Source organism: Stomoxys calcitrans, chromosome 2 (genome assembly GCF_963082655.1).
Source record: "Stomoxys calcitrans chromosome 2, idStoCalc2.1, whole genome shotgun sequence".
Lineage (NCBI taxonomy): Eukaryota > Metazoa > Arthropoda > Insecta > Diptera > Muscidae > Stomoxys > Stomoxys calcitrans.
Window position 1 is genome coordinate 220,129,163 of NC_081553.1, and position 22,365 is coordinate 220,151,527.

Here is a 22,365-nt window from a genome sequence, read left to right on the forward strand (position 1 = left end):
CGAGTGGAACGAATCAATAAGGGGTCGAGCGGCACCGGCACTTGCTTATATCGTCCATTCATATAAACCGGAATAACCCAACTGACCCAGTAGCTAAAAATGCAGTCGTTTTCGAGTGAAATGAATCAATAAGTAGTCGAGCGGCACCGACACTCGCTTATTTCGTCCAGTCATATACACTTGAAGAACCCAACTAACCCAGCTGAGGCTGATCAGTTGCTGTAGTACAGAAAAATTCCCTACTCCGCCATCGTGGATATAGGGGCCATGGAACGGATATAAAACTTATTGCTCTTTAAGTCACCCGAGCCTGTTCTATTACAAAGAGCGGCAAAGTGGGTATTTCACAATCGCTCCCCTGTGAGTGGTTATACTGAGAAACCAAACGCGAGGAGGGTTTTGAAAATAGTCTGTTAACCTTAAGCCTAAGAAAGTGGTAAAGGGTGTGGCATGTAAATGGTAGTTTCGTTTCGTTTTCATTAATACAACAAAAGGTGGAAATTATTCTTTAAATTAATTTTGTATATATATTTAAAATATTATTGAAGCTTGGAATATACATAGAGAAAACGTATTATTTGCAATATTTTTAATTGAAAACATTTCATTTCATTTTTGTTTGCTTTTCTTCTTTTTTAAATATACAGACAGCTCAAAAACTATGAAAAAAAGGAAAAACAAAAATTATAAATTATACGAAAACACTAAACAAATCACATTTTGGGGAGGGAAAAACAAACAAAACAAAAGAAGCACTATACACAATTAAAGTACAACATTGAAGAAAACACAATAATTGTTGTTAAACCCCTTTTTCCTCAAAACAAGATGTCATAACCACCAAATGATTTTGTTTTTTTTTTTTTTTTGTTGCTGTTTTCTTTTTTTTAAGAAATAAAGTAGACAAAACGAACAAAATTAGGAATAAAATCAAAGATATTTAATATCGAATATAAAAGTAAAACTGTCATTGACAAAATAAAACATTTAAAAATATTTATATTTATATATATATACGATTTTGTTTATATTACAAAATGTTATGTTACTTTTTGTTGTTTTTCTTTTTTTGTTAATAAACTTTACTACAAATTCTTAATGAATACATCATCGTCATCATTTTATCATCATTGTGAAAGCCAAGAAAAGGTTTTGTTGTTTTATTTTTTGTTTCTTTTTTTAAGTAATTATTTGTTTTTTTTGTGTTTTTTGTTTTTGTTTGTTTTCTCTCTGTATAATTTTAATAATAAGTACCTATAGTATATTAAGAAATTGTGTTTTGTTTTGCAGAGTTTTTTTCAATTTTGTTTCAGGAGTTGGAGAGCGGTAGGAGTTTTGTTTGTAGATTTTATTTTTATACAATACGGGTGTTTTCCACAAAACACTTAACTATGATTTTCTTATATTTCGTTTTGTTTTTTTTTTTTCATTAATTCTATATTTATAGCTCTTTTTTTAAAAAAGGGGATTTATTTTAAGGTTTGGAGAGAAATAGTTGGGGGACTGGCTATGAGAGGGGGTGGGTTGTGGGTCAATTATTTTATATTTATTTATTTATTATTATAATACAATTCTTATTTAAAATAAATCAATTCAATTTATAGTTGTTGATATTTTTAGTTTTTTTCTATATTTTTGTTTTTGTTTTTTTTTTTTTAATCTTCATCATTTAAGAAACTGTACAAAAAAATATGATCGTTTAATACTTTAAGTTATGGATTTTTCTTCCAAAAATTTTCTTTGAAGATTTTATCTACTAAACTGGATAATGAGGGAGGGGTAGTAGGTGAAGGAAATAGAGTGTAGGAAAGGAAATGAGACGGTCTTAATTCGTGTGTCTGTGTTTCGGTGTGTCTCTAGAAATGGTCCATTTTGCATGAATTTTAACCATTCATCATCATAGTTTTTTTCTTTTTTTAATAATTTTATCTTTTGTATTTATGTTACAGTACATATTAGGGTTTCCTGTTTTCTTTTTGGAGAAAATAATTTAAGTTTTCTGTGGTTGCTGTGTTTTGTATATATGTATATAACTTTAAAGGGAGTTTTGGAGGAGTAGTTATTTCCACATATGTATGCATGTTTATATATCATGATGATTTTTGTTTTCATCATTCATTCATATCTCATATTAATTATTTAAGTTTAATTTACAAAAAAATAAAATAAGTTTTTTTTTAAATAAAAAGTAAATTAATTTATTTTTGTTTAATTAATGCCATTTACCAGTAGTTTTTGTTGTGTTGCTTTCTGTAATGGTTGTTGTGTTTGACTTGTTCTTCGCTCTCCTAGGCCACACATTATAGGTTGCATATACATAGTATGTGTGTCATCTGTCTATCAATCAATCACCCTGTCCCGGCTTGAGTGTTGTTGTTGTTGTTGTGCGGATGGAGTACTTTCTTTAAAAAAGGATACCCAAACACAGTCATCATCATCATATTCTTCATAAAACAGATCATGTTCAATCGACAAAAAAAGGCAAGAGACAGTCGATTCAAAAACGATATCAACTGAATTGTAAGGGTTTTTGTTTTTTCTTCTTCTTTAATGGGGTAGGAGTAGCCGCCTTCAAGATCGCCGTCATTACACTACCACCTCCTTGAACGAAAGCTCGAACGCACGCACGCTTTATGGTTGCTGCTTAGAAGCTGCTGCCATTGAGGACCACAAATGTTGTAACATTGCTGAACCCACTTCCTTGACACTATTCATCATGGCTACCGCTAGTAAAGCATTTGTCTCATCTTCTTCTGTGCAACTCGAGGAGGAGCAGGTTGTTGTATTTGCAGTTGCATTACTGCAATTGGTGACTGAGTGCTGAGCTGCATTGGAGGAGGAGGAAGAGGCGGCGGCGGCATTGACATTGGCGGAGGTGGAGGCATTATTGTTGTTCATCTTTTCGTCCAGATCTGTTGCTGTTGCTGCAGCTGCTGATGTTGTTGGTGGCTGTTGTACGACGGTTTGTTCGGGCGGTTATTGCATGAAGTAGTCAGGATGTTCTGTGTCTTTCTCAAACCTTTTCGCTTCTTCGTGCATACTTTCTTTGATTTTCAATATAGCCGCCGATTCTGTTTGGTCATTTTCGCCCGGCCCACCAAAGCCGCCTAGATTGTAGTCGCCCATGCCGCTGCCTGAATCTTCGCGGGGCGTTCCCGGACCTCCGTTGGCTGGTGAATTCTTCATGCCGTCCAGACCAGTGCCATCACCAGCACCGCCATTAAGTACAGGACCCATTGAATTTGGACCACCACCCATGGGACCCATGCCTCCGGGCCCACCCCCGCCGCCGTCTGGACCACCACCCATTGGGAATTCTGGTTTCATTAGCGAATACATGTTATCGCCAGGACCGCCGGGGCCCGCTTGTGTGTTATCTTGTGGTGATGGCATTATAGGTGTACCCGGACCCGGAGGACCATTTGAACCTGGACCAGGTCCATAATTGCCCGGTGATGATGATGAGTACGCATTCATTGGCGCCGCAGCATTTGGTTGCCATTGGGGTGGCCTTCCGCCAGCTCCCATACCCATGGGTGGCATTCCACCCGGTCCAGGCGCAGGACCTCGCATACCACCAGGACCGCCATAGCCCATGGGACCCATACCACCCGGTCCTCTGGGTGGATTCATACGGGGATTCATGGGTCCCATGCCTCCCGGCCGTGTAGGATCCATACTGTTGGGCATCATAGGTTGTCCGGGTGGACCGTTGAATTCATTGCCCATCCCCTGCATGCGGACACCAGGTCGGGGACCGGCAGGATATCGTGGACCGCCCATAAATGGCGGTTGACCCGGCATCATCTGTGATGGTGGGGGCTGTGGACTTGACGCATGTGTTGGCGGTGAAGGTCTCATTGTTGAACTGGGGAAGAAATTCGCCCCCATAGGGCCTCCAGGTCCCATGGGACCATCACCTCCTGGTGGCATTTGCCCCAAGGGACTGGGCGCAGGACCGCCTGCACTGTGTGGACCACCAGGGCCAATTCCGTTGACTCCATAACCCGAACTGACAAATCCATAGTCGTGGAAGGCCTTGGCCTCTGATGAATGATCGCACTGATCACGTCTTTCGGGGGCGGCACAATACAAATCCCAAAATACGCACCACCATGTGTGTAGGAAACCCGGTGGTTCGCCCAGCGTTATGTTTTTCTCCCACCGTATCTCGGAGAGGAACGTTTGTGCAGCTTTTTGCGCTCCGACATGCAGCAGGTATTCGTACACATACAGAGCCAATTTTTCACGGGCCTGAGCATCTGAAGGCACCGATGAGGTTTTCGATTTGCCATACATTTTTGTTTTTTTGTTATTCTTTTGTTACTGTTGTTGTTGTTGTTGCTGATGTGTTTTTTTTTGTCTTGCTTTTACTTCTTGGAGAAAAGTGTGCTGTGATGTTAATGTTTTCTGTTTTTCTGATTCGGAGGAGACCGACCTTCCGAGCGAGATATGAAGAGAATACACACCACAACTCGCCGAGTTTTGTTTTCAAACCCCGCTGGCTGCTGTTGTGGGGTACGCACGTATGTGTGTTTATTTCGGCCAATATCTTTCACTATTATTTTTTTTAATTGGCGCTCACTGTGTTTTTTTTACTTCTTTTGGATGAATTTCTATTATATTTTGTAGTTACTTTCAACAAATTTTAAAAGTCTCTTGTTGGCCGCTGTTTCTTATTTCTGCTGCTGCTGCTGCTTCTGCCCGTCGTCGTCATCCACACACAGCACAATTTTCTGTGTTGTGGGGGGAGAGATGTCTTCGAAGAACGTAGAGCAATAGAGTAGAAAGGAGAGAGAGAGAGCGAGAGACGGTCGGTTGTGAGTATGCGAGTGCTCAACTCACGCAGCCGTCCTCCTGTTTTCTATAAAATCCAGCATTTTTCTAAAAATGTCTTCGTTTTTCATATTCACACACAGAAGAAAATTAGGTTCGATTTTATTTATGAAGTCTTTGAATTGATGATATTGCGAAGACTCCGCTCCCTCTGTACACGCCGTGCCTTAACTACGCGTACACTGGACACCGTCACACACACTACGCGCACTCACTCAATAATTGATGGATGAATTTTTTGTTAAAATTTGCGTACCATCGAAAAATGTACTTTTGCCTGAGATATTTCATTTACAATAAAAACGATTTTTATATTTTATTATACATTCGTTCGTTGGTCGTCGTTTGTTTTCTCTGTCCTCTTTGTACCACCACTTCACACCGTCATCTCTTCTGCACCCCCTCCTCTAATCAATCGCGCTGCTGCTACTGCTGCCGCTTCCACTGTGCTGCTGCCGCCTGCCTTCTGCTAATGGCTGGCTGATGTTTTGTGGTGTGTGAATATTCGTTCAGAAAAAACCTAAAAATTTAGTTCATATTTGTCTTCTTGTATCTGCTGCTGATGCTTCTTCTTCGTTTACCGTTTCTTTTTTGCTTTTTATTATTATTATTGTAGCATTTACTGTTGTTGTATTTGTTATTGCTGCTGCTGTTATAGTCCCATTAATGTTGTTTTTGGTGCTGTTGTTGCTCTGGTTGCGTTGCTGCCGCGCTGTTGATGGTTGGCTGGTTGCGAGTGTTGTGTGTTGCTTCTTCTTCTTGCTGGTAGTGTGTTTTGAGAGTTTCGAGTTCAGTCGCTGCTGAACAACCACCTCATTCGTTTTTTTTTTGGTATTTTTTGTAGTTGTTGCTGCTGCTCTATGTGCGCTCTGGTAATGTTGATTTGCTGACTCTTTCGCACTTACACCAATTCTCCCCTTGGAGGTTTTTTGGTGTGTTGTTCTTGTTGTTGTTGTACGTTTCGCAAACTGAAAATATAGGAAAGGAAGGCTATGAAAATAAAATTCAAGATGAGAAAATAAATGCAATGAAGGAATTGCCAAAAAATGTACAGTGCGAGCAATGTTAAGAATGTAGCGTTTTTCCTAATTTATTTTAGCTGTTTTTAATTTATTTCTTTACCACAGGGATAATTACCAAACCACAGATAAATCATATATAGATAAAGAATTTATATTTCGCACATACGACTGGTTTGTGGCGTATGTGCGCCACAAAGCTGATCGGGACAGTATGGGATTCAAGCAAAAGGTACTTGAGAGTAGAACACGAAATTTATATACAAGTTTGGGATCTATTCCCAGGCCTCAAAATTATGCACCTAATGGACATGTACAATGTACATCGAACGGGACAAGATGGGAATCAAACGAAAGATATTTGAGAGTGGAATACGAAAATTATTTACGAGTTTCCGGGGAGTCGCCCAACCCCAAAATGATGCCCCAAATAGGCATGTATACAAAACGGGACATTGTGGTATTCTATTGAAAGGTATTAGAGAGTCAAATACGAATAAATTGTTATTATTTGCAAATTTAGACCATGTCGGAAGGGAGCCACAAACACTTAACAACGAAGCACACCGGGCAAGCCATAAGCCAGCCACGCTGAAATTCACCCATAAAATGCTTGAAAAAAGCAATTGTTTAATAAATTGCAAAATAACAATAAAATACTTGTCTCTTTGGATGAATGGCCTTGTTGAACCAAGATTCCATTAGCATATGAAGGCTGGCACTATGTTTTTAAATGATTTCTTTTTTTAGATAATAGGTTTTGAAGCAAAATAACTTGCTGATTTCATTTAGTAGGATATTCCTTCATAACTTATGAAACAATTTCAACAAAAAAATAATCGCGGAAAAGTGTGTTTTCTAATAAAACAACAACTTGTTTTGCAAATTTCTATAAACAGTAAAGTATTTATCGACAATTTTTAAATGACAATGTCAAAATATTACATTTTGAACAATACCATTATTAAATAATAAACAAATAAATGGGTGTAGGAGGCAAGTAATCGCAGCACGCAAATTGAATTATGCCTGTGAATCTATTCAAAAGGAGGCCACCGTAGCATGCCTGGGTTCGAATCCTGTCAAGAACATCAACAAATTTTTCAGAGGATGTTATATCTTTCTAGTGCTGGCGACATTTGTGAGGTACTGTCCCATTTGGTATGGCAGCAATGTTAAAACTTCTCTACAAAGTGATTTCGTGCGCCTTTCGGACTCGGCTATAAAGAGGAGACCACTTGCATAGACTTGAAACGGACAGCACTCATTGATATGAGAGAAGTTTGCCCTGTTCCATTGGTAAATTTGAAATCTATTCATAAATAGCAACATGCCACTTGTCTCTATAAACTTGCATCTCTTCAGTCAAAAGTCTTTATTCACCACAACCAAAACGTCAAATTTTTTATTAACTTTTTCAATTGGCACACCCAAATAATACACTACAGTCCTACAACGACAACAGGATTAAAGCAGAGTTGTTTGTGGCCCAGTTCTTTAGCCTTTCATTACATTCGCCATTGATTGAAGCGAGGCAGCCACATGTCGCTTTTATCTGTTTATCGAGGCGACAAAAGTGAAAAAGTCGATTTTTCGAGTTTTGCAAAAAGTTAGCTTTTACATAAAGTCGACTTTTGCAAAAAGTAGAATCTTAAAAAAATCGATTTTTTGGTTAAAAAAAAAATAAAATTGTCGCCTTTAAAAAAGTCGCATTTCGACCTTGTGAGGTTTTTAATTATTATTAAAATTTAATTTTTTGGCTTCTATAAACAAAGGCCACGCATCGTGTTGTTTATATATGCAATATCATAGGATGGGCGTATATTAATGTAGTCATCCGTTTGTAACACCTCGAAATCTGCGACTACATAAAGTATACATGTATATTCTTAATTGTTTAAACTTTCTATCCGTATTTGGAAATCACGATAACGGTTGAATGTGTAAAGCTAACTTCTAAAATTTTTTCTCAATTGCCTACGCCAATAGGTGGCTTAGAATTTGCTCCCATTGGTTAAAAATGACTTTCAACAATCGTGCTAAAAATGATTCAAATAAGTCTATGACAAAATTGTCAATTTACATATGATTCTTCATTTTTGCTTCACAACTGTTTGTTATTTTCGTATGACTTTAAAATTTAGCAAAATCTGATTTTTTATGCGTAAAAATGGTTAAAGTTTTGCGAAAGCTGGGTAAATTATAATTTTGTGAAAACTATTTAATTTGGGGTTGCTTTCATTCGGCTGCCAACAAAAACAGCTTATTTCTTTATGTTTTCAGAAGGAATAGAGCATGCTCTAATTGAAAGAAAATTACATGTGTAGGGTATTATATAGTCGGTTGCTTTTGACTTTAGCCTTTCCTTGCTGGTTTTCGTGTTATACTCTCCAATACCATTCATTTGATACCCATAAGTCCCGATTGGTCTGCTATTGATTTTGGGTGTTTTTCCTTTCTTAAACGCTTTTTTCGAGTTATTTTTGGTATTTTTCTCTATTTTGTTACATTGTAACCATAGCTTGAAGCCCTCGGCGGCAAAACTTGATTTGACACTAAATCCATTTCGACTTCTTTTCAAGTTTTCCAATATAATGTCGATTATTTTTTAAACAGTGGAAGTGGAAGTTTTTTACACAAATAACGATTAATCGATTGGTCAAGAGTCTACTTTTAAATCCCTAATGTCGCTACTATTTTGTTCGAAGAACTCAGTACCACTTCTACGGAATACGTTTTGAGTTATTCGAGCTAAAAATCTAACTAAATTCTTGGCTTTCTTCGTAACAAATCTTTTAACGTGCGTTTTGACGGGTTTTCGAGACAAATTTTTTCGTTTAACTTTTTTAGATAATTGGTTTTGAAACAAAAAAAAACTTTTTCTAGTGTTACAAAATAGTAATTGCGAAAAAAAAAGTGTTTTCAGCCATTCCTTGTTTACATTCAGTTTTTGTTTACGTTTTTTCTTTTTTGTAATATTTTTAATAATTTTAATTTTGACAGCCTTTATTTTATATTATTAAACTAGTGTTTAAGAATCTTAACCCAATTTAGAGTCAGTGTCAATTTGTTTTAATGTAGTTCATACGAGAAACAAAAAACCGATGCGGCTAGAGTCAGAGAATCCCGCTGAATGCTTGTAAAACAACTTGACGTTGATTGGGTTTAAACTCGCCTCCAAAGCTTCACAATTTAAAAATACCTCCACATTAAATAGTTTCGTTGTAAATAAAGTACATTATTACCATTAAGACACAGAACAACAAAAGTAGCGTTTTCGAACAACTTCAGATTGACAACACTATGTAAGCAAACAAAAGAGAAACACACAGAAAACTGAAATTATATTTTATACCAACGAGGGTTGCCATGGTATTAGCCATATATTCCTTTAATGTAGTAAAAAAAACACACTCACATGAGAAACGAGAACTTTCTGCTCTCCCCAAATGGGTTTCTCAAAAATTAGCTAACAACAGGGTTCTAATAGGCAGAGTGTTTGTGAGTAATAAAAGGTTTTGTGCTTTTTGAACATAGGATAGCAGCCATGGAGAATACCAAAATAAATGTACAAACACTTTAGTGTTATGGCATCCCTATCAAAACCGAATAAAAAATAAAAGCCAAGGTGGTAGGTAAACACTAGAGTCAAAAAGTCTACGAATATTCAATTCGGAAAAGACAATAGAATTTTGAATCAAATTTGCCTATGCACCTAACAAATAAAAATTAAATAAGAATTTATGTAAACACTAATAATATTCTCCTTCAAATTAAATAAAAGTACCTACATATGTCTCTGACTTTAACTAATTACTGACTTCATTCGCAGCGAAAATGTCGATTAAATTATTTCGAAATCAGAACACAAATAAAAGTCAAACAACAACAGACAACAGCATTGAAGCAAAGCAAGCGTCCAAAAGTTGCGGATAGTGGAATGCTCCATTTGGAGCAGCTGCAACAGAAGTCGCGGATAATCCACGGTATGGACCGGGGACTCTCAGTGAGAGGTCGGGCGGCACCGGCTGTTGCACAAATACTGAGTGCCTATGATGCTCAATATGACAAGGCGAGTTATTGGCGCCTTTAAATAACCAATGGCGCACTGTTCCTGCGACGATCGGTCCATTGCACCAGAACGAGCTTTCTCACCTACAGGAGGGAGCATGACGAGGATCGACACCTTCACATGAAAATGTGGCTACAACAACACAACTATTTTGCCCCTCGAACTCAGTACCAATTCTACGAAATGTATTCGTATTTTCTTTCTCACCAATTTTTTTAAGATGCATTTTGACAGTTGTTCGGGCGAAAAGTCAATAATAGGATTGACATAGTAAATGTAAACTAATAAATTAAAAAAAATATATATACTCTTGCCAAAAAAATATTCGTACAAACTGAACCAAAAAATTTGAACCTCAAAAAATTTTCTATTTATTAAATCAAACAGATTAATATATTAAAAAAATTAATTGTGGGAGGTAGAATTTGCTTGTCCTCATGCACTTGAAATTATATTCTAATAACTTGTTTTAGGAATCATAAACCTGAAGAAGAGTTAAAGTATTCGCATATTTCAAGTATCATTTTAAAAATTTAATGCTTTATTTTAAATACAATTTTTATTAACTTGTGGGTGTCCTTTTCGTGAAGGAGCCTCTGAGAGTTTTCAAACGTTGGAATCAGGCTTTCTTTATTAAGTAAAGTTTTGTTATTAGGCAAAATTTCTAGACGTGTTTTCGTCAGTAAAAAGGAACTTCTCCCAAAATTTTTGAGTTATTTTCACTTACTCATTAGCAAAGTCGCGATTTTATTGTACAGAAGCAAATTTAGTTCTCTTCTCATGATAGGTCGGCTTGGACACTACAGAACCGGTGGATTAGATAGTTTTATTGACTTACTGTTGGATAGAAAAGTGTCTTCTCTCAATACTCTTAGCAATTTCACGGAAATATTGTCACACATTATGCATCTTGGTTGCGCTGAGGTTAGCATTTCCGCCTATGACGCCGAACGCCTGGGTTCAAATCCCGGCGGTAACATCAACTAAATTTTCAGCGGTGGTTATAAGGGGATAACAATGCTGGCCACATTCTTTACCAATTATAATTTTATATAAAAATTAAATATTAATGTGCACTAATATTTATTCGGGCAAGTGTATGTCAGTCGATCCCTTTCCAGAAACATATTTAGCAAGTCCAAGTATGAAAATAAAATAATTTGTTAATTTACTTGTGATTTTCTACAGTTTTTATGTTCCCCATTTCCTTTTTCTTTTCTATTAGTTGACTCTTAAGAATGAAAAAAAGAAAACTTCAGATTTCTAATCGTAATTCGTGGTTGTCATTTTTTGAGAGAGGAAAAATTCATCTATAGGAAATCTATTGTCTGTGATTATAGCTAAAGCTGTCATTACACGATGTAATTTCAAAAATAGCAAATCTGAAAGTTGTATACATTGTGTGATACCTACGTACGAAAAATTTAACAAGACGAATGGATATTGGAATAAATATGCAAATTTTTGGATTAAATCGATTATTTTGCAATTTTTGCGAACATAATACAAGGCAAAATTTAATAAAATTGTTATTTGTGTAGTGTTTCAAAAAAGTAATAGCGAAAAACATGGGTTTTAATTGTGAAAAACGAACATAGTACCAGCCATTACTTATTAAGTAAACGAACAGACCTACTACTATGCAGCAATCCGTAAACAATAAGCAGCTGATTGTATATTACCTCTGTCTGAGTTTATCGGATGATGAGTCACTAACTGGCACCCTTGTCCCGGATAAGGTTTATCGTTAGAAGAGTCAATAAGTACATTTTCAGAAAAACAAATTTCTTTAACAAGAAGAATATCGACACGATAAATAGTTGTTGTTGTAGCAGTGTGTTATACACTGAGGCGGTAGCCCTTGCCGATGAAGAACTCCATCGTGTCAATCCGGTACGTACAACCGGCTGCCATGAGATTGACTATATATAGTGAGAATCCCGGCATAATAATGATGCATGCTAAAATTACTGTAGTTTTTACTTGTTATTAGAGCTGTGCACGTAAGTAGTGAGTTGTCTTGTCACGTGACTTCCCAGCTAACAATATGATCCGACCTTGTCTGACGTCCGACATGTCTGCACATAGTCGGACGAAACATACAATTCTTAACTAATCCGGAAAGAAATCGGTTCGAGAAGTCTGACGGAATTTTTTTTTGTTTTCTGTTCCGACATTTAGGAACGAAATCGTAACGATTTCTGTACATCATGTCGGAGAAATATTTGTTTGGTTCATTATTAATTTTGCAAAAAACATTTCCTTACCAAGTGTGTGGAAAGTACATATGTCGCCAAGAAATCAAACCGAAATTGTCTACGAATTCGGTCCCATTTCGGTACAACATACAATTTCCCATTCGAATTTCCCTGGACTTTTGTTTCCACATCGGTACGATATGGCGATAAATATATCAGATTTCCCTCAGCCGTGTCGTTCCGACAACATGACAAGCACTTCTCTCGTTTTTAGTTAAGATGTCGGTAAGACATCGGATGAGATTGTCTGACCGATGACGGACCGAAATCGGAAAATTTTGTTAGATAGGTTGTGAGTGAGATGAAAATTCAATTACGTGATCGTGCGTAATCTTGATTGAATTAAATTTCTTTGTGCGTGAGAGTGAGTAAGTGAAACTATGCTTACGACACTAATTACTACTCACGAGAAACCAAGATGTACTGATTTACAGGTAGTGGCAGTTGCCCAACAACAAAATATTGAGTGCACTATCTGTCAAAATCAGTGATTAGTGTAACTCTGATCTGGTGTAAGTTACTAGTTCGTGCCATCTTTCGTTGTTTGCGTGTGTTGTGTTATGGTTCTTAACTATAATATACACACAAAAACTCGTTGACAGATATTGTACTTCGCGAGAAAAAATTGTACTCAGCTGTTTACGGTACTCACGACTGCCGAGAAAAAGAGGTGTCGCACGGTATTTTAACGTACGGTTTCATGCTCACTGGCAATATTGGAAAAAATTAGAAGATAGAGAAACAATTTCTGCCTACAGATGCATTAAAATTAAAAGTGGATTTTCTTGTAAGTCGTGTCTCGAAAATTTGTGTCTCGTAAGCGAGAGAGAACTCGAGTCGACATAAAAAAATTGTGCGTAAGTAAATTTTTTTTTGTAGCCGTAAATTTTTTTCCGTGCTACTTAAAAAAATCCTTAATTGTTCTCCATTCCACGCCCCGATTCAAGTCTGATATTGTGTCCCCACTTAAGTGCAGGTGTATGGTTGCCGCTGAAGCCGGGCAATGACATATGAACTGCTCCAACATCTCATCATCTTTCCACATGCCATACACCTGTTTCATGTGCTACACTTATTCTGCTCGTAGTCCTATTTCCAATAAGGAACAGGGGCAAGCTTCTCACATAGCAAGTTTAAGCTTAATGATAAGGAGTCTCCTTTTTATAGCCGAGTCCGAACGGCGTGCCGCAGTGCGACATCTCTTTGGAGAAAAGCTTTGATCCATCCGTTAAGAATGATGGAGAAAAAAAAAGTTGGTTGAAAATTGAAGATTGTCTCTTGCTCGAAGGATTTAAGTTGTTATATACAAACGGACACAACCATCCGCTTCGAATTTCGATAGTTGATTATCATTATACTTCACGGATGACTATCCAATTACTATTTTTCGAAACAATCTGTTATTAAACTTAGTATCGTTACTCCTAAGTATTTGATTTTGTCCGATATCGAAATCGTTCTATTGAGGAAACTTGGTGCGTCAAATTGACACAATTTGGAAGTGTCACAATCAGGAGCGTACCAAGAAGGGTTACAGATGTTGGACACTATGTAGACGGGCCGAAAGTTCGAAATGGACCCGAATCCGAGGGTAGTCCACTGGCTCTACAGAATCGTGATTAGACTAAGGCAACAAAGAGACTGTGGAAGTGTTATTCCTTGCTTTTTGGTCTCGGTGACAGTATAGTTTGGAAGAAGACACATATATGAAACTTTGCCTATCGATGATGGATTTTAGATTCTTTTTAGAAGACGTTGTATTCCTGCCACTATTTCTACACTTCCGAATTGGTAGCCATTTACTATATTCTCTTGGAAGATTCGGTCAAAAGATTTTATTGTTGATATTGCTGACCACCAGAAAACTTTTTTTGCACGAAAGAGCATCTGCTTTTTGGATCTCTCCGTACATTTCTAAAACCAACCACATGCATATATCGAAGCACTGCAAAAAATTTATTCCGTTCCCGTTCGGTCATGAAATCTTTGATTCTGTGTTTCTAAGAGAATCAAAGATTTCATATCCACCAACTACAGCTCAATAAAAAGTAATTTTTGCATTTAGATTCACCAAACAAAATAATATTAATTTTTATTTACCGCCGCCGACTAAATTTCTGCGATTTGTTTTGATTCTAATTGACTTTTTGATGCTGGCAACGCTGTACAAAATGGTAGCAAATTTCGATCGGATCCAAATGTGTCTTCGTATCGACAATTTATTTATTTGAAGCAAAAACAAATATGTTATGTAATGCCAGGACTAGGCTCCAGGACGTTAAGGTCACGCCTTCTCTGAGGATGGCACGATCCGCATCGTTTGGGTGCCGGGCCAAAGCAGTGTAAGGGTAAGGGGGAATGAAAAAGCAGACGATTTGGCAGTGAAGGCCAGAAGACGCTGTCCGAGTTAAGGGCGTGGGCTATGGACGCTCATTTAACACTGTGGAAGTGCGAAACGTTTGGTAGCTCCACGAAAATCCTATGAAGAGATCCGGACTGTAAGAAGACGGGACTATTATTGAAAGGAGTTAAGCAGGAGGTCAGTAAAGATTTCGGTATCATTACAGGACACACATAGGACTACAACCTCACTTATAAAAAATTGGTGCGGCAAGTGACAGCATGTGTAGGGAATGTGGGGGATATGATGTGACGTTCGAACATTTCCCATGTCAATGCCCGGCTTTTGCGGCTAACAGACATCGGCACTTACGTGAGGACACAATATCAGACAATAACCAACTTTGGTGTGTGGTATGGAAAACAATGAAGAATTTTGTAAGTAGCACCGAGTTCCTGACATTGATTTTCTTTGCCGAGTTTACTTTTTAGTAATTAGGCTTTACCTAAAGTCAATTTCCGAACATTTAATGACATTTTTTATAGGATGAAAATTGCCACCTATACTTTGTACACAAATCAACATGGACAGCGGACATAGCTAACTCAAAATGGAAAGTGATTCCGAGTCTATCCGTATCATTATTAATGGGTATATGTCTCTTCCTTCTGATTGTTACAAACAAATGCAGTAAGTTATAATACCCTGTACCAAAATAGTGGCGTAGGTTATAAAAATGGTGACGAGGAAAATACGAACACATTTCTTAGAGTACTGAGATCTATGAGCAAAATTAGTAGCGACATGTCGTTGCGTCCGTATAAATTTTATAATTGATTATTATTATTAAATAAACTTTTTGCAATTTTGCACAAATACTTCGTATTGGTGTAGGTGGTTGGAGATTGCATATGGGCCACATCGGTTCAGAATTGGATATGAGTTATAAATACCATTTAGGGCGCAATTTCTATCCGATTTATCTGAAATCGCATAATAACTTCTCTATGACCTCCAACAAACGTGCCAAATACGGTCCACAACATGATATAACTCCCATATAAACCGATCTCCAGATATAATTTCTTGAGTCCCTTGAAGATGCACCTCTTATTTGATTTGGCTGAATTCCAACATTTACGCCAATTTGACTTTTGAACAACTACAGGAAGTTAGATGTAAACATTTTTTAGATCGAGATACTGATATAACCTGACCAAAATCAGTTGGACGTCGATTCACTCTTCCAAATTTCAGCCAAATCGAGTAATAAAGAAAGAGATGTGTATGCTATCTAGGGGTGAGACTTTCAATCGAAAAATCGGTCTAACTGGGCTAATATCAAAATAGGGTGCGATATGTACCATAGGTTAGGTTAGGCTTAAGTAGCAGTCTGCCATCAGACTCAATTAAACATTTTCGTCCATTGTGATACCACAAGAACAGAAGAAGGAAGATGCCTTCTACGTCCTACCGTTGGACCATATAGATCGCTTTAAAATAAATTGCCAAATCAGACAGGTTCTCAAAGAAATGAGAACAAAAAAAGGAACTCCTGACTGCTAGTGTGGGACACACACAGACGGTGTTATATAGTCTCTTCTTCGATTTCCTCACAGCTTCTGCAAAGTCGTTGCTGGCAACCTTCAATCTGTCAGCATGTTTTCCGTTCAGACAGCGATCTGTCATGACGAAGACAATTACTGAGACGTCTGTTCTAGCCAGTGACAGCAAAGCGGTAAACCTTTTCAAGTCTAGATTAGGTCACATAGTTTTTGAATGCTCCTAGCCCCTCTTTTGACCATCTATCATTTGTTTTCCTTCGGGCCTAGTCCTGAAAACTAAGCTTACATTTCGCTAGAAGATTACCCACAGATTCCAGTATCCCTGGAATTTGTAGGGTAGTTCCTAGTCTTGCAAGCTCATCCGCTTTACAATTTCCTGGGATATCTTTGTGGCCTGAGAACCCAGAACAGGTGAATTTTGAACTGTTCAGCCATCTCGTTGAGAAATCTGCGACAGTCGAGGGCCGTTTTTGTGTTCAGTAATACATTCTGCAGGGATTTAATGGCTGCCTGGCTGTCTGAGAAGATATTTATGCCAACCGTCTTTATGGCATTATATCGTAGCCATTCCGTAGCTTCCTTAATTGCAAGGATCTCCGCTTGATACAAACTGCAGTTGTCGGGTAACCTGTTCGATATGACCAGTTCTAGACCTTGGAGTGCACCCCAAAGCCCACCTGGTCGTCTAGTTTGGAACCATCCGTATAGAAGTCTATGTAACGTCTGTTACCAGGCATATCATAGTTCCAATCGGTTCTATCAGGAATAGTGGTACAGTACTTTTTATCAAAAAGCGGCTCAGGTAGGGTGTATAGCGCACTGCCTGGAACATCGGTTATTGTATCAAGGGTAACAGTGTCCGTAGTTACCATATGATCAAAGAGATAGTTCCGTTAAGCTCATGGCAGTGGTCGCTGCAATTTGTCGAGCCACAATGTTGTAATACACAAACAAGCCATCCTTTGGATCCGGTTAGGTATTGAGCAGCAGGTGGACTTTTGAAGCACCGTCCACCAGACCACAACACCATATAGCATTATAGGTATGACAACTGCAGTATATACCCAATGCATGACACGCGGTCTAAGCCCCCAATTGTTGCTAATGGCTCTCTTGCAGGTGTATAAGGCAAGATTTGCCTTTCTTGCCCTTTGCAAAATGTTGTTAGATATTGTTATGATGAGCTTCCTTCTGTACGCATCCAGGGGCAGGTGAGATAGCTGTGGAGCCACTCTTCCTCAGGACACTGGACACTTACGGTGTGGACGATTCCTCCTTAGTTGCTTCACTAGCTGCTGCTGTGGAAGTACTTTTGATTTTTGTGCTTCCCCGCGGTCGCACACCTTGAGCCTAGGCCAACCGTATGACACATCCACACAGGGCTTGTCGGGTCCCGTTTCGATGCCATCCTCTTCTGTCTCGATTGTGGCAGGGGGATTTTCAGTCTCTTGCAACCCGCCAGTCTTTAGCGATGTGGTCGATAGTTCCTGAAGCAAGTGTTCTGCAACAACTGCTGCGTCGTCTCCTGATTCCCCAACCCCACCGCTTCTATAGACCTTCAGTTTCAACTTGTTGAATCTGTAGGATACAACTCCTTGGGACCTGTTTAGGTCTGCGAGACAGCCTGAGTTTAGTACTAATACTGCATATCTCCCCTCACCATCAGACTCATACAATCTACCAATCTTCCAGTCGGTGGTTGAAAGATTGGGATTACATTCCGTTAGTCGTTCAATTATCCATTCAGTATCTGAAGGAATCCTTGGTATCCAAGCATGCGCCATTGGTCGAGAAGGAATATCTTCCTTCTAGACTAGATCTGGTGCTGCACCTGGCCAGATCTCACCAATCTTTTTTTAGCGCTCTACGATACATTTTAATTCAGCGTTGATCTCTGAAGGCAATTAGTCTGTATCGGCCCCCTATACCAGCCTGCACCGTCACAAGCTGGAGGAGACCCGGGAAATTCCGCAAGGACATCGCTGTATACTGATAACAGTCCATTGACTATCCCACTCCAATTATTCCTAGTTATACACCTCTGTTCTTCTCCCTTGTCGACAACTGACATCACCAAACTGTCCCTAGCGACATTTGGTCGACTGCGTTGCAGTTTCCAAATCTACACGTGTAGTCTTAGGGGTAGCCTGTGCAGCGAATTTAGAGAGTTTATCTCCCTATTAGTAAGAGTCTCAGGAGCATTCGCACCAAGCATCTCAATAAACCTGAGAGCGATGCTTCATCTATTATTCCAACCTCTTAAAGAGCGTGTTGGGTTACCGGGGAAGGCCGATGGCCTAGGCAAACTATAGGCATGCGAAAAAAGAATAGGTTCGGCCTTGTCCTTATGACTCGAACCAGGTGTCTTCGTCAAAACCCTCTGATAACCAGTCGTCTGTCGACTGACCACTATCGTAGCTATCCTTGAGGGACTTAAATTTTTCTTCCAAAAATAACGACCTATTACGAGTTACAGAAAAATTCTTACCGAGCGAAATAACAAAACGTCCGCTCAACTCAACCGTTTAAACAAGAATCATGATATGAACCATACTCTGTACGGATGTATCCGGTCATAACACAACTCACTGTGCTAAAATTCATAAATGGAAGCTAGGTATATACAAAAAATGTGCGATATTGACTTTTCTCTGAACTCAATGTATAAAATTTCAGCGAGTCGGACAATAAATGTAGCTTTTTTTTGACCCAAGATATTTAATCTGCAGATCGGTATATATGGCAGCTGTATCCAACTATAGTCCGATCTTGGCCAAACTCTGAACGAATGTCAAAAGGTCCAACATAACTGCTGCCAAATTGTGAGGATAATAAACGGGTTGTTAATGGACTCCTGTTCTTAAATCGGGTGATCGGCAGCAATAATATCCAAATAATGACCGATCTTTATCAAAATCGGTACGGACGCAAGGATGTTAACGTAACTCGCTGTGTCAAATTTCGAAAACGTATAATGAATGCAACTTTTGTGTCCCAAAGAACTTTAATCGAGAAATCGGTGTATATGGCAGATATCAAAATATAACCCGATATACCCCATGTTCGATCTATCTTAACCGTTTTTTTTAATTCAAACAATTCTCCGGATATGTCCAGCCACACCCCTAATACGTTTTCTATCTTCAGTTTCCCGAAGACTTGGTCTATTATCGTATGAGTATAAATGATAAAGGTTGCTGTCATCCACAAATGAGTAGATTGGATTCGAAGTTTGTCTCAACAGATAGTCAGTGAAAATGAGAAAAATAGAAGTAGAAAGGATAGAGCCTTGTAGTACACATACGATCAATTTGTATTCATCGGATAAGAAACCATCTACAATAACTCGTATAGTGCGGTCCTCAAGAAAGCTCCTTATTAATCGAGAGAAGTCATAATGGACTCCAAAAGCGTTTAGATTTGATGTAAGTTCGCAGTCCAAGACTCTATTAAATGCCATAGAGATATCCAGTGCCACGACTTTGCTTTCATCGAACTGGTGGATAGAGCCTATTCATTCCGATATAAGATTTTTTATATTGGAATTATCTATAGATTTTCAGTAGAAAAGTTGCATTTTGCAGCTATCGATATCATGATATAACAGCTGATATCAGGTGCTTCACACTGACATCAGTGCCATCGGGCCGGATTGTAAAACACACTGCTATAACAACAAAAAAATTTGTATATGCATTATGTATGACAAAATCACAGTAAGTGGTTGTCACCGCAAGCTGGATATAATCACTAACTAAATGGAAGCTAAACTATGGTGATATTTTACATTGGTGGTTGTTCATTGTGGACTTATCTACATACCAATATGTACAAAAAAAGATTGCCAGGAACTTATTTATGTAAGTACCTATAAAATTACAAAGTTATGAGCAGTTATCGTATGATATCAAAAACAATTCCTAAATGCATAGCTAGTTTAGTTAATTAGAAAGATACATTTACATTCGATATAAATACCGATTTATATTATTATATATAAAAACCATATAAAAAAATTTTATTCAATATTTTTCCCGTATTCTCTAAATCATTTAAAAAGTCTTTTCTGTTGCTGCAACAGTAAATGAATCGTTAAGTATTAACCGACCTAATAACGGTAAACAAAAACAATACTAAGTCACACGCTTCATTGATCGGTTGTTTCCATTCAATAGCTACCACAGCAGAGAATTTAAACCGGACTTCAAAAGCATTACTAACAGGTGGCAACACATCTCTAAATAGGCATAATGATAAAAATGGATAATGAGGGATAATGGAATGGACAGACAAACAAACAGTTGAATGTTAGTTGCCGCTACAAATTTTGAAAGAATGTGGTATACGTTGTTGATGATGATGAAATTTTGGCTTACAAACCTTCTTCTACTCTTTTTGTTTGTTAGGAGCAAAAATTCAAATGTTTCAATGCTGCTGCAGCCACGGCTGCCTAGTCTGTATTCCTGTTCTTGTTGGTTGGGTGATCGCTCCAATGCTGGAAATCCAGGCGTAGTAGATGTGGTTGTTTACTAAACGAAACCGAAATAAAAACACAATAATCGTGAGAGCAAAACGAGAGAGATGATGATGATTATTATTTTTTGTTTTTGTTAGAAGGTATACATGTTTCATTTCTTAATTTTTTTTTGATAATTTCACACATTTTTAACATATCACTACTGAAAGAAAATAAATATATTTGTAACTTTAAAAAAAAATATGAATGTATTTGCAAAATCCCAAGCCACTTATTTGATTCCCCCCTTTATCAAAACTGTGATTTGATATTCGCAAAGGGCTCAATTTTTATTTTCTAGTAAAAATATATTTGTTTAATTTATTATGGTTTCTTAAATTGCATTTTTTAAGTTATGTTTAATTAGTGATGGCTTTTTGAAGTGTTTGTTTGTTTGTTGTTCTTTTACTTTTCTTTTTGTTATTATTTGTTGTCTTGTGTTCTACTTCAGAAAAGAGACACAACATCTGACAATCATTATTATTATTCTGTTTTGTTGTTGGTGGCTTATGCTGTTGTTTCACTTCAATACCCTCCCCGTTTTTTGACGTTACGTCTTCTTCACACAAAAATAAAATGAAACACACAAACAAGAGCGAAAAAACCTTCTTTCCTGATTTCACTACAATCTTTTTTCCTTCCCAATGTTGTTGTTACTTTGGCTTTTTGCGTTTATTGTGCTTATTCTTATTCTTGCGTTTTAGGTTTAAGCCTCATTTCTTTCCCTTCTCGAGAGCACTGAGCTAATAACACTTGCACACCATACACTACACATATTTTATTTTAGGGCCCAGGGGGCGGAGGGTTACATACAAATGACGACCACGACGACTACGACGAGAGTGATGATGACAATACGACGACATACAGAGTTGATTTCGTCAATTTCTCACTGGCCGCCGCGCTATGTGTATTTTGTATTTGTTTTTTTCATTTTTTTTTGTATTTTTTTTTTGCTTTTGGTGTGTGTGCCTTATGATTTTCCCATTGCTTTGCTTTACCACCAACTGCTATTGGGGCTCTTCTTTTTCGTTCGTCGTAGTCGTTGTCTTCCCTAACTTGTATTGTGAAGACGTGGTGGGGACAACGACAAATCACATTAATATTTTTCTTCTTCTTCTTGCTATTGCCTCAAAATGAAAATTTCATCGATACTTTTCATCACATCCAATTGCATTTTACATTTTTTTCTTCCATTGTCCATCTTTATCTTGGCAAAAGGGGAATTTTCACTTTAAAAACACTGCTATTTTCAAACACTAACCGTTTTTGTGATGAATTTTTAATACACGATTTTTATTTTAATAATATTATATTATTTATGGATTATTGTTATCATGGATAAAATCTTAAAATTGGTTTAATTTTTCGCTACAAGTGCGTCTCGCGTATGGAGAAGACAAGACAATACTCGAGAAAAAACTGCACATACGCATACAGACTCATGTCAAATGTAATTTACATATACCCACCATATATAGTCATCTCTTTTGCGCAACCATCTATGGCATATAGTTGACTTTTCGTATAACAATGCCCGGTGGGAAAATTTGTCATACTATCAGTGAACATAACTTTATATATAGCGGATATAGAAAAAAAAAGAAAATATATCCATACGCGTCAGTCAGCCAATGGTCAAAATTAAGAGGATTAAGAGGTATGAAATATTTAAAATGCCTTTTACACCATATGACCTTATCAAATTTTAACCTTACTTGCTTGTTCCACTATATTTTGGTATAAGCAAGTAAGTAA

General features: G+C 37.6%; 1 protein-coding gene across 2 annotated transcripts; it reads right to left on the minus strand.

Moving 5' to 3' along the window:
- Window positions 1–1,410: 1,410 nt before the first annotated feature.
- LOC106096386 (single-stranded DNA-binding protein 3) lies at window positions 1,411–22,023 on the minus strand. 2 transcript variants are annotated; one of them, XM_013264113.2, is made up of 3 exons: window positions 21,872–22,023; window positions 20,472–20,620; window positions 1,411–5,804 (listed from the first exon to the last, which is right to left on the minus strand). In XM_013264113.2, exon 3 carries the CDS (start codon window positions 4,297–4,299, stop codon window positions 2,977–2,979), a length of 1,323 nt encoding a protein of 440 aa, XP_013119567.1. In that variant the 5' UTR covers window positions 4,300–5,804; window positions 20,472–20,620; window positions 21,872–22,023; the 3' UTR covers window positions 1,411–2,976. The 2 variants fall into 2 exon arrangements, with proteins under 2 accessions (XP_013119567.1, XP_013119570.1); XM_013264116.2 differs by lacking the exon at window positions 21,872–22,023 and adding an exon at window positions 21,213–21,858.
- Window positions 22,024–22,365: the final 342 nt, after the last annotated feature.

Coding starts and splice junctions, on each gene's coding strand:
- LOC106096386 (XM_013264113.2), bottom strand. CDS start 4,299: ATGTATGGCAAATCGAAAACCTCATCGGTGCCTTCAGATGCTCAGGCC.